At 53.6% G+C, this 14,620-nt stretch overlaps 6 protein-coding genes across 6 annotated transcripts; 3 read left to right on the plus strand and 3 right to left on the minus strand.

Annotated features, from left to right (window-relative positions):
* Positions 1–450: 450 nt before the first annotated feature.
* On the plus strand, positions 451–932 carry J7T55_013480 (dimeric alpha-beta barrel; the record flags this gene model as incomplete). The annotated part of the gene is made up of 3 exons (XM_053141280.1): positions 451–539; positions 617–672; positions 736–932. 3 exons carry the CDS (start codon positions 451–453, stop codon positions 930–932), a joined length of 342 nt encoding a protein of 113 aa, XP_052995821.1.
* Positions 933–1,715: 783 nt separating this feature from the next.
* On the minus strand, positions 1,716–3,231 carry J7T55_013481 (uncharacterized protein; the record flags this gene model as incomplete). Its single annotated transcript, XM_053141281.1, has 4 exons — positions 1,716–1,886; positions 1,950–2,135; positions 2,192–2,572; positions 2,626–3,231. 4 exons carry the CDS (start codon positions 3,229–3,231, stop codon positions 1,716–1,718), a joined length of 1,344 nt encoding a protein of 447 aa, XP_052995822.1.
* A 910-nt stretch (positions 3,232–4,141) lies between these two features.
* J7T55_013482 (60s acidic ribosomal protein p1) lies at positions 4,142–4,756 on the plus strand (the record flags this gene model as incomplete). The annotated part of the gene is made up of 4 exons (XM_053141282.1): positions 4,142–4,210; positions 4,310–4,384; positions 4,504–4,642; positions 4,710–4,756. 4 exons carry the CDS (start codon positions 4,142–4,144, stop codon positions 4,754–4,756), a joined length of 330 nt encoding a protein of 109 aa, XP_052995823.1.
* A 1,338-nt stretch (positions 4,757–6,094) lies between these two features.
* J7T55_013483 (DNA-binding protein) lies at positions 6,095–7,033 on the minus strand (the record flags this gene model as incomplete). The annotated part of the gene is made up of 1 exon (XM_053141284.1): positions 6,095–7,033. The coding sequence occupies one exon, from the start codon at positions 7,031–7,033 to the stop codon at positions 6,095–6,097; it is 939 nt and encodes a 312-aa protein (XP_052995824.1).
* Positions 7,034–8,326: 1,293 nt separating this feature from the next.
* Positions 8,327–9,534, plus strand: J7T55_013484 (msp domain-containing protein; the record flags this gene model as incomplete). Its single annotated transcript, XM_053141285.1, has 7 exons — positions 8,327–8,366; positions 8,447–8,517; positions 8,571–8,602; positions 8,656–8,714; positions 8,786–8,901; positions 8,970–9,098; positions 9,157–9,534. 7 exons carry the CDS (start codon positions 8,327–8,329, stop codon positions 9,532–9,534), a joined length of 825 nt encoding a protein of 274 aa, XP_052995825.1.
* Positions 9,535–10,321: 787 nt separating this feature from the next.
* On the minus strand, positions 10,322–13,006 carry J7T55_013485 (dihydroceramide deltadesaturase; the record flags this gene model as incomplete). Its single annotated transcript, XM_053141286.1, has 4 exons — positions 10,322–11,199; positions 11,257–11,401; positions 11,836–12,741; positions 12,803–13,006. 4 exons carry the CDS (start codon positions 13,004–13,006, stop codon positions 10,322–10,324), a joined length of 2,133 nt encoding a protein of 710 aa, XP_052995826.1.
* Positions 13,007–14,620: the final 1,614 nt, after the last annotated feature.

Genomic DNA, 14,620 nt, shown 5'->3' on the forward strand with positions numbered 1-14,620 from the left:
ACCGGGGTTTAACCCCCCTGGCGAGCATTCTGCAGTCAGCCGTGGAGGTGGGCGCCGAGGGGGGGGGGCGATCCGTCAATGTACCTGCATTCGGTAACTAGTAAAGGCTGACGTTCAAATTGTAAAGTCAACCATGGTCTGCATTGATTTTGTGAGCAGTACAGGACTACATGCAGCTAAATGGAGGAAGGTTGAGGCCCTCAGAAGTGCACGCCGGTACAGGCGGGCCCCACGCACTTGCGCAGCGCGCAATGTGCCGGCCTCCTCTCACAGGGTGCGCATGAGGAGAAGCCTCCAACGACACCGGAGCTCCAAGACCGAATAAAGTTCCCATTTCATTCCGCACCAGATATGGCAGCCCGCTTGAACGCCATATCAAGAACACTCCTAGCACGACCGTCAACTTCTCTTGTAGCATCTCAAGCTCGTCTCGGAACAACACAATTCAGAATGTCTTCTTCGACGCCTAGGACGTACGAGTGGTTGGTTGTGGTCCCTGACAAGCCGGGCGCTCTGGCGAAGCGACTTGAAGTTCGACCGTGAGTTCTTGACAACCCTCCCACACTTATTTATACGTATATGTTTACATGCGGATGCCAATCCTAACGTGCTCCAGCCAACACTTCGAGGGCCTGACCAAGCTGAAGGAGTCTGGAGCCTTCAAGATGGGAGGTAAACTGCCCCGCTCTCCTCCCCGCTACTGAGAAGACAACCCAGATGCTGATGCCATTTCAGGTGCCGTGCTGGAGGAGATGCCACCGGATGATGAGGTCTCCAGCATGAAGTTCAGCGGGTCCACCCTCATGGTTGTGGCAGAAAGCAAGCAGGCCGTCATCGACCTGATCAAGGACGATATCTACGTCAAGTCTGGAGTTTGGGACCTGGAGAAGGTCATGATTTGGCCTGCGAAGATCGCTTTCAGGTTCCCTTAAAGCTGCACATTACTTCCGGCGTCTTGGGATTTCCGGACGAGGATAGACTCAATGTTTAGTAGGTTCGATTACGTGAAATAAAAAGATAGCACCCATGAGGTCCCTACTTCATAAGGGTCCAAGTGAATCAGCACACGGTGTGTCCCCCAGTCAAATTGCAGAGCTCCCACAACAGGTTGTCCTACAGTGTGGATCCCACCATCCTGAGTGCATACGGAACAGTTCTTCACTTGTGACAACTCCTGTGATTGCAACCAGCCTCTTGGTTTGGTGCCCCGGTCTAATCTCGCGACACTTCTGCCATATGAACACCTGGACGAACTGGCAAACCCACAATCATACTGTGGGACCTATAGCCTCCTGTTTTCAGCGCCAGCAAACCTTGTGACAGCTGTTTCACAATCCGCCGTTGCGGTCAACCCAAGGCCCAGGGGCCGTCCCACCATACTCCGTACTTGAACTGCCTGTCAGGAAAACAAAGACAACGCCGCAGATAGTTTCAAAGTCGCTTGGGTCGTTCTCGCCACCGCCAAAAGCGTGAGAAACTGCAGAAGAAGTTGTGACTGCGATATGAGAGCTCCTGGTTTGCGTCGCTGTGTTGTGAAAGGGCGCTGTGGTTTCGTCTGTCGTCTCCTGTGTCTTTATTTTGTCACGACGTCTGCGATACGAGTTTGTTTCCCATCCCACAGCCCAGCTACCGAACCTTCATTGTCCAACACCCACAGTCCTGCATTCTGTGCATCATGCACATAAGCCCCACCCCCTGCTTGCAGGCCCCGCGATTTATGGCTCAGTGTTCTCAGTTGCTTCGGCGCGCGATTCTGCATCCACTCGCAATTCATAGTTGAGCTCGAAGCACTCCGCAAGAAGGTCGGCCACTGCTGCTTGTCCTTCTGGGATGTCGCCATTGATCTCGAACTTCCCGTCGGTGCGCATGTTGTCAATGGAATTAAGCTAGAAGTATTCATTAATTTTAGCCGGGAATCGCAATTTCTTGAGGACGCATTTCCATCTCACCTTCATGCTGTAGGGGTACAACTCTCGCACTGAGCTTCCGCCTCCCGAGTTCTTGACTTCAAGCAGACACCGCTTCAGGGTCGACAATTGGTTGTAAACTGGTAGCAATGCTTCTGACACTGGCTCCGAAAGTACCATGAGGTGGTAGATGTAGCCGTAGCTTCGCCGAATCAAATACAACAACGTCTGCATTTGTCGTCAGCTGCCAATGGATTCAAGTTGGTGGAAAGAATGGCACGCACCCTCTGCACATAGAGCTCCGCCGGCTTGCCTTCGTCGTCCAGCCAGTTGCCGTCTACTCTGGCCTCGTCAATTTTGTCGAGTTGCCGCTGGTAGTCGTAGAGATCTGTTTCTCTCAGCGACCACGCTGGTGTGATGGAAAATTTGTCGAGATCATTGCGAATGCCGATTAAGACATCGTAGACACTCCTCCACTGCTCCGGCATGACGCCTTTCCTCTCCAGCACGATGTCGGACCACAAGAGAACTCGCCTCAGGAGCTCAGAAACCTCATCGCTACCCTTGGCAACTTGGCCGTCTGCGCCGAGGAACTTCCCGTCCTGCCGCTGTGCATCAATATCTTTCAGTTGAGCCTGAAGCTTTGTAACTTCAGAAGTGTTGAACTGTGAGGGTGTCAGCAGGTCGTCTCGATCATCCGAACCACCCGGGGACTCACTTTGGCCTTGGTATTTGCCAATGATAGGGACCTAAGGATCGAGATGATCTTCTCGTGCACAGCAAGCAACGTGTCGTCCAGGTCGTCCAATTTCTTCTGCAATGTCGCAAGCGATGTCTGGCACAGCTCGACCCTCTTTGACAGCAATTTGAGTAGGTACGGGGAGTGCCTCGCGTCCGCATCGTTGACAGTCCTCGAAAGCTGTTCTAGCGTCTTGGCCATGCTGTCCAGATCCTTCGCAGAGAACAGGTTCGCTTCCGTGAGGTGCTTTAGTAGGCGCTTGATGGTCGAGGTCAGGGAGTATGCCGCGGGTGCCTCATTCGTCCTCCCTATCGTCATGAAGAAGAGCGACACGAGCTGGAAGCAGCTCTCGATGATCTTGTCGAGGCGGTTCTCGCCCTCCTGGTCCTTGGCGTCCCCACGGATCTCATTGACCTTGCGGATTTCCTCGATGGTTTTCTCGTATAATCCAATGACATCCTGGGACCTGATGTATTTTGTCCGGTCCTGTTTGAGGAGAAGAAGCTGGTCACGGATGGCCGCGAGGCGCTCCATGACCTCCTGCTCCCGTGCATCCTGAGGTAAGGGGATGATAGGCGTGTCCATGTTGGACTGGGTGACAGACTCCGCCGGTAAGCTGACCTGAAGCAGTGGAACGAGGCAGGCTCTAAAACCCTAGTTTGAATTCGCAGGAGTGAGACTGTAGCGAGTGGGCCGAAGCTCTATGTGCAAGGAAAGAATGTGAAGTCCAACAAAATGAAATGCTGCGTCTACAGTTCGGCGCCGTTGGTAGAGAGGATGAGGGTCTCGCGTGCTCCGTGTCCCTTGGCTCAAAGTTGACAGCAGCTCAAGGTTGCGCGAGAGGAGGTGTCCAGGTACGCGGAACGCACGGGGGTATGACAAAGGAAGTGCAGGATGGCAAGGCAAGTTCCCGGTAGTCTGGGGCCAGTGGCACTGAATCTCACTCAGATCTGCACCGGCACTTAACACGTGAAATGGTCGTCTCGTAGAGTTGCTTTCACGATGATCTTGCAAAAGTAAAATGGGGGTTGCAGCTGCATTGACTGATGATGGACGAACTCAGTTCAACGTTTCCAACATCCCCTCGGAAGCACCTCAGACGTCAGTATAGTGGGGTGCGTCGCCTGGGCTGCACAGTACATGTACGGTACGTGGAGGGGGTCCCCAGGTGGCAGCTGGCAGGTGCTGAGCTCAGGGTGGGGTTGCCAAATGGGCTAATCGATAAGCGCCTGGGCGAGCTCGGCTATCCCTGCCAGCGCGATACTCTACAACCCAGCCGGCCGACCGAGCACTGACTGAGGTACGTACCGGGCCACTCGGCGGAGAAAAGATTTTCAGACCACCGAGAGCCCACGGAGAGCGCAAAAAATTGGAGGAGTACTACCACCTCTTACACCGTCGACCAACCGACATCGACGACAGTCAAAACCACCCTGCGAGATACCCTCGATCGTTTCCTTGCAACCTGCAGCCCACACACAAATCGACACTCACAATGTCTTCCCCTGAGCTGGTTTCTGCCTACGCCGCCCTCATCCTCGCTGATGAGGGTGTTGAGATCACCGTACGAGAAGAACCCCCGACCCGACCCACCACAATTCCTGCGACATTGGCGCAAACCACCATGAAGTCACCAGGATTGCTAACATTGATCCCATAACAGGCCGACAAGCTGCAGACCATCATCAAGGCTAGCGGTAACGAGACCGAGCCCATCTGGACCTCTCTGTTCGCCAAGGTACGACGACCAAATCCACCGACCGACATATGACGGAGACCCACCTGCAAACATTGGAGTCGCATGACTGCTTGGGAATCTGGGAATAGGATCGAATGCTGACGAGGACATGCGCACAGGCTCTTGAGGGCAAGGACGTCAAGGAGCTCCTGACCAACGTCGGCTCTGGTGGTGGTGCCGCACCCGCTGCCGGTGGCGCCCCTGCCGCCGGTGGTGCTGCCGCCGCTGAGGAGACCAAGGAGGAGGCCAAGGCTGAGGGTGCGTATATCCTATACCCGGGCGACAAAGCCGGCGAGTGCGAACTGATGACTGACATCCGGAACAGAGAAGGAGGAGTCCGACGACGACATGGGATTCGGTCTTTTCGACTAAGCGGTTTCTACCACAATTCCAACTGCCGAAACGACGATCACCACTGCTATCTCTGCGACGACTTCCTCGCTGTACTTCCTTTGAACTCTCTCTGCATTGGGTTGCGGGTCTTTAAAATACCATCCTTCACGACTACGGGATGGAGGCCACGATATATGGTCGCAGGGAACTGGAGTAGCGCGAACTGGACGGAACCGGGTTTTGATGATCAGATGCAAATCAAAAGAGAAATTTGCGCCCTCACGTGTTGGTCCCAGTCATGACTAGCCTTGCAGGATCGTGAGGTTCGGCAAGACGTTTCGCAAGGTGTATCTGGCTGTTCGAGGTCGCCAGCGATGTGGAGTTTCGACCTCGAAACTGCGACGCAGATCTACGTCCTGTCCGCCCTCAGTGCATGCCAACTCGAGACTCTTGCTACTATTTCTGGAAATATCCCGACCGTGAAATTTTGAACGAAAGGCAAATAGCCATCCTGAGGTGAATCTTCGTAGAGCTTGAGAGATGATCGCCTGGCTCTCCACCAAGGAAGATGCGCGATGAAGCTGGTTCCAGCGAGAACCTCTTGAAGCCTTTCTAAGTCTCGGCAAGTCTGAGGGGCGCCCAAATAGAGTAAATGACGGAACTGCAGCCTGCCCTGGCGAGTGACAACCTCTGAACTGCGTGTGTTATGATATCTAAGCCCAGCTGCTCTAAACATGTCCGGTCGACTTGGTACTCAAGGTAGTCTGTGCATATGGTAAACGGGCGACAGGACTCAATTTAGTCTCATCATCCTTGGGAGACAGATGTTCACGTGCTTGTACTGGAGACTTGTTCATGTCAATATCTCATGGCTGTGGAATGGATCCGCATGGGACAGTCACATGTCACAGGATAATCGGAAGCACGCCAGAAGACCAGGCATTCTCTTGCATGCGTCTTGCTATTTTCTTGTCATTAACTGTGCCCCTTGGCCACATTCCAGTTATAAAGATGTCTATCATCTCTGCAGTGGCAACCGTCAACTTCCGCTGCACGGAATGCCCGGAGAACGCTTCAGCTGGGCTTCCTAACAAAGGTGTGAAGGGACTCGACACATGATCATCATTCCTACTTCCCTCAATGCAGTAGCTATTCCCAGAAGCTCGGTTATGGCTCTGGCATAGATCGCCCTCTCTTATTTTGCGAAGGTATCATGAGATCGGGCTCTTTTGGCCTTCATTGGGTTCCATGAAATCCCATGTTCTGTAGCATCTCATCTATGCCAACTCTCCGGCTGTCCCCACTCTCATGACTCTTCTGAGGACGTTTGCCCGGGCACAGCAGGAAGTCCTCCCTAGTCAGTTCCGACCGCAGCACCTACTTGACGATGAGTACACCGCTGGGGACGAGACCAACCTCTCGGAGCGTCTGGCCGAAGTCAACACCCGCCTCGAAGGTCTTGCGTGGGAAAGTAATCGTAAAGTTGGCCACAGTCGTCCCCTGCTCAGCCTCGATGGCCTGCGCCACTTCGAATAGGGTCGTCTCGGCGGGAAAGTTCTTCTGCAGCACTCCACCAGGTGTCTGCAACCTCAGCCTGGCCTCGGTATAACTTGCGCTGGACTTGGGCTGTACCGGAGCGGCAGGAGCAGCCGGAGCGGCAGCAGCGGCGGGTGCCTTGCCCTCCCTGGCGGCCTTGGCCTCCTCAGCCTTGCGTCTTCGCTCCTCCTTGTCCGCCTCGATCTTTGCCTTGATGCGCTTCTTGGCCTCCAAGTCATCGAGCTTCTCTTGACGCTTTTTCGCGGCCTCCTTGATCTGCTCCTTGCGCTGGAGCTCCTCCTTGGCGTCCTGGGTCTCCCTGGTGGCCTTCTGCTTGATCTTTTCGTTCCGCTTCTGCTCCTCCTTATCGGTGACGGATTGCCTCGCTCTCTTCGCGGCAAGAGCAGCGCGCATCTCTTCCAGCTTCTGTTTCTTCTCCTCCTCGGTTAGGGGCTTGAGCTCCTCGGTTGACTCGGAGAAGTTCTCGTGGCCGGTCTTGGAGGCATGGAACTCAGCGAGGGCGGTGGTCCTGAACTTCTTGCCACAGTCGTCGCAGGCGAGGGATTTTGCAAGCTGGCCCTCTTCCAAGCCCTTGATAGCTGCCTGGGTGGCCTCTTCATCGTCATCTTGGGGAGCTTGAAGCTCATCAATGGGAGTGTCTTGGTTCTTCTCGAGCCACTCTAGCGCGCCTTGAAGACCACCGGATTTCTTGATGGCTAATTCGGCGCGAGCCTTTTCGAAGCCCATCTCCAGAAGAGCGTCAAGGTCTGATTGTGCCATGTTGTCGAACAGAATGATGACACGGGGCAAGGGTGAAAGGTGGTGTAGGAGTAAGATGTAGGGGCGGGGACAAAATGGCGTGTCCCCAAGAGAAGGCGATGTCGGTGCAGCCTATTTCTAGACGCTTATTAGATGTGCGAGTCTATATGCAGAGAATAAGCATTACCCACTCTTCGCTGGTCTAGATGGTGGTTTTAAATAAACCTGATGGCTAAGTCAAAAATCTTATGGAGGCCTAAGTGTGTAGTTTGGTTTGGACAACACTTTACGTTGTGGACGGTGGTCCTTGGTGTCTGTTTGGCAAGGCACCCAGAGGTAACGTCAGAGGGGTAGCTAGTGTGGGGCAAGCTTTGGTATGTACCTATGTACTTCCCGAGCGAACACGTTGAGCACGGGCTGGCTGTACTTGCTATTATAAGCAGGTTCATGTGAAAGGCGTCTGGACGAGGTGAGACATTCATTGCCTAGATCGTCTTCATCTGACCCGCAGTCTGGTTCTTTTTCTAAGATGAAGTGACTCTATAATTCTAAGAAACACCTTGTCGAACTCTACCGAAATACTACACAGCCTTGTTCAAATATCATGTCCTCGCTACCACACAGAATCGTGCAGATCTGCCGTCAATTATGTAGTTTTCGTACATAGTCGAGGGAGGCATTCCTTGGTGGTGATCCCGAGGGAAATGGGGGTGCTGAAAGGAGATTGCCGAGATACGCTAGAGTCACAGGCATGGGCCACTTCACTCTGCCCAGGTGGGAGGTCCGAGTTCATCAGAAGGAGGTGGGAAGGGTGCAAATTGAAACTTGGCCTCCAACTGCTGGCCAGGCCTGCCTCCAGCTGCCCACCCGTGCACTCGTGGACGGACGGTACACACACCTGCAGATTACAGATTTGTCCCCGTTGGCCTCCCAAACCAGTTCTTGCTACAGATTGCCTCTAGTACCAATCTCGTAAGACCTGTGCCGTCATCCACCCTTTTCTGGCACCTTGCGCACCCCATCCTGCATTTCTTCAGCTTCAACGTCGATCTTGCATTGTGCTGTTCACCATCCAGAGTAACAATCTGATTACCCGTCACACGTCAAAGACGACCTTGGAACCCCTGGAGTCATTATTTGCCCGAGTCGGATCTACTACCCTTTCTTCTCTATCTGGCCGTATCAACTTGGTCCCCGAGCCTCCGCCCGTTGATCAATCTCCCCATCCACAACTCCGACCCGCTTCGATCATTGAACGGCCACGCGACCGCATCCGCAAACCCGCCATCCGCTGCTGTGCCCAACATCACCACCATGTCTGTTGAGATTGATCCCCAGGAACTTGGCTTCCGCCGTACGTTGCCCGAGCTCTTTTCAAAGCTCTCCATTCTTCGCAGCTAGGATGGCGCCCTGCTGACCAATTCCTCCATCCAGGGCCCTTCACCGTCGAGGTCTCCCAGCTCCTGAAACTCAAGAACCCGAACAAGTCCCCGGTGGCTTTCAAGGTGAGCTCACCATGGAATACCTTGTCGCATCGGCATCTTGCTGACGTTTCCAGGTCAAAACAACCGCCCCCAAGCAGTACGGCCCGTCCATATGCTCCTGAAATACATTGCAGAAGAGGAGGCTCACAAGACATCTAGGTACTGCGTGCGACCGAACTCTGGTCGCATCGAGCCCGGTCATGAAGTCGAGGTCACTGGTCTGTCACCCACCCAGAGCTTCTCAAGCATGTCACATGTCAAGGACCAAGCTGACATGCGATATCTACAGTCCTCCTCCAGGCCATGAAGCAGGACCCTCCTGCGGATACCAAGTGCCGAGACAAGTTCCTGGTCCAGTCTGTCCCCATTTCTGGAGATCTGGAATTCAGCAATGTGCAAACGATCGTGGGTCGCCCCTGAACACGAATTCCTCGGCTTGCCCACGTGCAGATACTAATTGTGCGCAACCACAGTGGGAGTCTGTTGAGAAGTCGCAGGTTCAAGAGAAGAAAATAAGGGTCGTCTTCTTGCCTGCTGCTGGTGCAGGTTCCGCTGGAGGCGTTGCTGCTACTCCTGTCAAGCAGCCGCACTTGACAAACGGCGTAAGTTTCCATGTCTTACATATCGCAAAGACCACATTCTCATCAGATTCTCCCACAGGCCGAGCAAACTCCGGATACCGTCCCTCCTCCTGCCTACGCCTCACCGGAAGAGCACCGACCCGCCAGCAGCAATGCTCCCCCATCCGAGGGGGTCTCTGAATACAGGGATGATCCTGATGTCACCGCACCGATTGCTGCCTCTCCCCAAGCGCCGAGCGAGATCTCCAAGGAAGAGTTGAAGCGTGATCTCGCGAGCTCAGAGAGCAAGGAACAGGAAGGTCTGCGGCAGCGCAAGGGGCTTACCGCCGCTGCCGAGGTCCCTAAAGTTGGCCAAATCGCTACCGCTGCAAGACCACAGGGTACGGAAGGCGTCCCGATCCAGATTGTCGCAGGTCTGTGTCTCGTCAGCTTCCTCTTGGCATACTTCTTCTTCTAAGCGTGGGTCTCATACCGCGCGACTGTCGTTTTGATTGCAAAGTCACGTCTCAGTCGGAGGACAAATAGCGAAGACACTCTGGAATGAGATTTTATAACGTCACGGACACACTGGCTTGAGTTGCGTTCAGGCTGGAGATACCATGGAAGCGAGATCCGTCTCATCGGGCCTCTTAAGGCTTCATGAAGGCGGACAAGCAGTATTATCTTGGGTTAAGCGGCGGCCATCGAAACAAAGTGATGGCAAGCGAGACAGATACCGGGGCAGGATCGATTGCTTTGACAGCCAACGATGTTGAGACAGGTAGTCTATTATGTATTTATGTTGCGGCCTTGGCCGAGGCGCCTTGAGCAGTTTAGGGTGTTCACTTTTTAATGATTGTCTTCTTTGGGTTCAATTATTCCGAAAGTAGTTCGACGTGTAAATGACGACTCCTGTGATGACGAGCAAACAAGATCCTGGTTAGAGAGTTTCGGGCCTCGCCGATGTATATTTAATTCACGAGATCACAATGCGCGAGCCTGAGTTCTGGCCTCAACAGACCCAAAGAAACACAAGCCCACTATCATCAATGCACCAGACACCGTTTGGCTAGCGGTGACAGGGAAAGTGTTCATCTACGAGGAAGTGTAAGAAGTCACACTACATAGATGCACCTGATTGATTTCTGGACACGGACGAAATCCGGCATGGCTATAGATTAGCATGTATCGCTCTAAATATACGAGGACGTTGTATCTTCTATGATCATCTTCTGGAAAAGATGCACTTTCCTCCGCATATCGTATCATAATTTTGCCTCTTTGTTCGTTGCGCTTCGCGTTGCAAGATTACGCGCTGCTGGTAGGATCATGCACACATGGTGACTGAGGGCCACGATATCACCAGCCTCGTCCAAGACGACGATTTCGAGATCGTAGCGACCGTTCCGGATCTGCTTGGCCCTCGTCCGCACAAACAGCCAGTCGACGCCCTCCTCCGGCAGGGCCTTCTTCACGTCCAGGTTGAGCAGCAAGGTCGGGTACCAGAACTTGGCTGAGCCCTTCTTCGCCGCCGCCGCTTGTGCGCTGTCGCCTTTGTCTTTGGCGGGACCGACGGCGTACGGATCAGCGCCCGCCCTGTACGCCTCGGCGATCTGTGGGAACATGTCGGCCACCAGGCCTAAGCTGGCGTTGATGAACCGTTCGCCGTTCTTGAAGGCCATCCACTGGTCGGCGACGCTGCGCTCCGGTTGTCCCTTTTTGGGAAAAAAGAAACGAACATTCTTGGACGCTTTCCTAAAGTCGGCGAAGGGCATCGCCTTCTGCTCCTGCCATTCTGCGTCTGACCCGTCGCCGAGGGCGGCAAGGCTGACCGGTCGCCGGGGCGGCTCGAGGCGCCACCGCGTGTCGAAAGACGGCCCCTGTTCCTGCGGGATGTTCGAGTTCGTGAGGTACCCTATGACCTCCTCCCGGCCCTTCTGGAAGAGCGAGATGTGGACCGTCGAGGTCAGCCGGCCGAGCTTGACGTCGCGGACCTTGAACGTCGCGGGGCCGACCTCGGTCCTCCTGACAAACTCCAGGTGCAAGGTGATTGTGTGTGGCTGATTTTGTCTCGATAACGTCTTCGAGAAGTGCGTCTTTGCTACCTGCAGGAAACAACTCGTGATGTATCCTCCGTGCGGGACTACAGAATCGAGGTCAGCAACGCTGCTCATGCTTGTGCCTCGGCACTTCTACTGACCTGAGCCGATGCACCAATTGTCGTGGAAATAGGCTTCATATTCATGAGATGATTTCTGTTTTACGGCGATGCCGTCTTGGAAGGATACCATGGCTGAAACTAAGAAGTCAATCTCAATAGGCTTTGTGTGAATCGTAAACTGGAACTGAGAAATGCGCGGTTAGGAGGTGAGCGTCATGTGAATACTAGGAATTTGGAGATCGTCCACCATGTGGCGGCATGTACTACGGTTTCAAAGCTAGGCCAGGACAGCACACGATCCATGTAAATGAATGTTCATTAGCAGATTGGCGTTTATTGTCCGCAAGTTTTCGGTTCCTGCATCAGCGAAGATGCTTTTCAACAACATCTAGATAATAACTTCCGTCTTTGTCTATCGTGTTCACATAACTCCTCACAGAGCAAATCCGCAGCCGTGGCCATAGAGGCGTATGTACGGGCGATAAAATCCATTTACAGTCCATCATGATCACATCGAATCCAATCCACCGTAAACTTTTGGTGTTCCTTTCCTTAAGCCTCGATTTCCTGCGGTGTCCAATCCGCTACCTTGGCGACCCTCTCTGACTTGCCACCGACCTTGCGTCCGCCGTTCTTCCTCTTCACCCGGCTCGTGATACCGACATTCTCGTCCCAAAGGAACCGCCAGAGCACCATTACCCAGCTATCATGTTGCGGCAGTGGCGCATAGAACTCGTCCGCGATCTCCCTCAGCTTGGGCAGCTTGGTCCACGCAACAGCAGGGAAGTCGTGGTGCTCATTGTGGTATCCCACGTTGTAAGTAAGTATGTTGAGCGGGCCGTAGTAGCTGTACGTCTCCGGCACTGGGATGTTGTTGTCAGGGTTCCTGGCCTCAGGGGTAACCGACTCGTAGACGTAGTGCTCTGAAATAAAGTGACCGGCTGTGGGATGCCACGATCCAGCCAGGAATGAGCTGAGCAGGAGGTACAAGATAGGCTTGTAGCTGTCCAGGGACGTAATCACGATGTAGTCAAATGCAAGTTGCACAACTAGGTTGAGGAGGTGGACCCAGGTGAAGGTGATCTGGAAGACACACATAGGCCGGATGGCGTAGAAGAAGATCTGAAAGGTGCAGAAGAAAGCCTTGCCTAAGATCGAGTCGAGGACCACAGCCTCGAGGGCGGTGGGAAGGTCGGTATCCAGGCCATCCACGCCCAGACTCTTGTGGTGCGTTAGGTGGTAGGGTCTGAAGCTTGCGCTGTAGGGCAGCCCGATGGGCAGGTTGGCGAAGATTGCGAACATCCTGTTTGCCAGTGGTGATCTAAAGGCCAGGTTGTGGCTGATTTCGTGGATCGCGAGGAAGAGGTTCTGGTTGGCGGTTGCGCCGACAACGTACGCAAGCGCCCAGAACTTCCATGACCAGAACGAGGTATCTTTCAGTATGTAGCCGCAGAGGAACTGCAGTCCGACGACGAAGGCGACGACATATTTGGTCAATGGCTCAGGGCCGCAGAGCTTGGTGACCTGTTGAGAAGCTCCGGCATTAGCATTGAATCGAGGACGGCAACAGCGACAGACGACCTACCTCTGGGTGAGCCTTGATAATGGCAAGCCGTCTTGTCCGGTGCGGCTCCTCCGTGTAAGTCCAAAAGAAGTCATGCTCCTTCTGGTCTGTCTCTTCCTGTGCTCTGTCGGCCGCAGCGGCGCCATTGAGCCTGATCTCCCCATTTGGGGCGGCCTTCCTCCGTTCGGCGCCGGCACTTGTCGTTGTGGTCGATGCGTTTGCCATCGTGTCTGGCCTTGTGGTATGTTCAGAATGTGGTCAAGTTGTCCAGCTTCTGAAATTTTCCAGCGGCTCTAGTAGGCGGTTCGCTGCCCTAGGAATGGGCTGAGACTTCGGGAAGACGCGTTCCAGATCATGCGATTTGGAGACTGGTTGGGATGACTCTGGTCCGGCGGGCGGTGAGTTGTTTCGACGTTCTGCGTCACAGCCCAAGACACATCGAAGTCGTCAGTGTCTTTTTGGTTGGGATTTGCCCTCAACCCGAACCAATGAACAAAAATATGGACACTATAGCCAGCTGCAACTGCTGTCAATGGGAAAGCAGAATAATGGTGGTGGATTGTGTGAAGCTCAACAAGAGCGAGGGAACCAAGCTAGCTATCTGATAGCGTAGCGACGGATGTCTGTACTTTCGCCCATTAATTTGCCTTCTTGGCGGGGCAGACCCTTAAAAGTCTAGAACCAATCACTGCTATAGGCCAGCGCCACATGTTGATGCTCGTACAGGGGTTCAGGCGTGCATGAACAGTAATCGAGAGCTTCCGAGGAGCTGGAAAAGGGGGGCTGCACTGCATTGCGAGGTGGTGGGTGGCAAACTACGCGCGACGCAGACACATCAGACAACGGTTGCTCTAATGTAGTCTGAGATGCGCCTCTACGCTCGATTATATTGAGAGAGGCTGCACTCAAACTACGAACCTGTCAAACATCTCATGATCGATCATTCAGGCGCAAGTCTCTCGCTCTACTTGACTAGTACGTAGCCAACGTGATGAGACTCCCATAAGACTTCTGAGGAAGCTACTGCGGTGCATTGGGTGTCAGGCTTCTTGTGGGAATATTTAACATGACTTATCTCCACACGGTGTCGCAACTTGAAGCGTACTTAGAGACCGTAGGATATTTGAACATCTGGAATGCAGAAAAACCCCCCGGCAACATGGTAAATTTGATGGACATACCCGTAGAAAACCTTCAGACTTTGGCCTTTGCTGTGTGAGTGATCGACCCTCCCGCTCTACTCATGCTTCCATTCGAGAATACGTACAACGAACTGGGCAGATGGGAACACTCAGTAGGAAGGATCCCGTCCCTAAAAGGAATGATTCTTGTGCGGCTAGCAAGGCCCAAGAATTGGTGTTCAAGAGGTTGATCATGTACCCAGGGAGGAGATGATCAGACCGTTCGGTTGAGGGCCACTTGGGTCCTGCCCATCACCTCTGCTTCTTATCAAACGGGCTTTCCAAGCAATCACATAAGGGAAACCATCTGAGGCACGCCCACATATGCTTACGAGAGCTTTAGAAGGGCAAATAACATGCCTCGGCTGCTCGAAGACCACCCTTTGTCACTTGGTCACCCCCTTGTCGAGATGCCCTCTGCCAACAACTCCTGGGCTTTCCAGAGCTCTCGGGCAGCTCAATGTCCTGACTGGGCACTGAAAATGTTTGTATATATGGTCTCAAATAAGTTCCTTTAGTTGAGAGGTGACAAATGTCAGTCAGGATCTTGCAATTGATGAGATCGATGGTGATGTGCTTCATGGGCTCGAGCATTCGGTTTGGACGGATCTCAGAAATATGATCAGATGGGGCCTCGTCTTTCGAGGTTGTTTTTGAA

The sequence above is a fragment of the Diaporthe amygdali genome (assembly GCF_026229845.1).
Source record: "Diaporthe amygdali strain CAA958 chromosome Unknown NODE_8_length_1307975_cov_65_857355, whole genome shotgun sequence".
NCBI classification, from domain to species: Eukaryota; Fungi; Ascomycota; class Sordariomycetes; order Diaporthales; family Diaporthaceae; genus Diaporthe; species Diaporthe amygdali.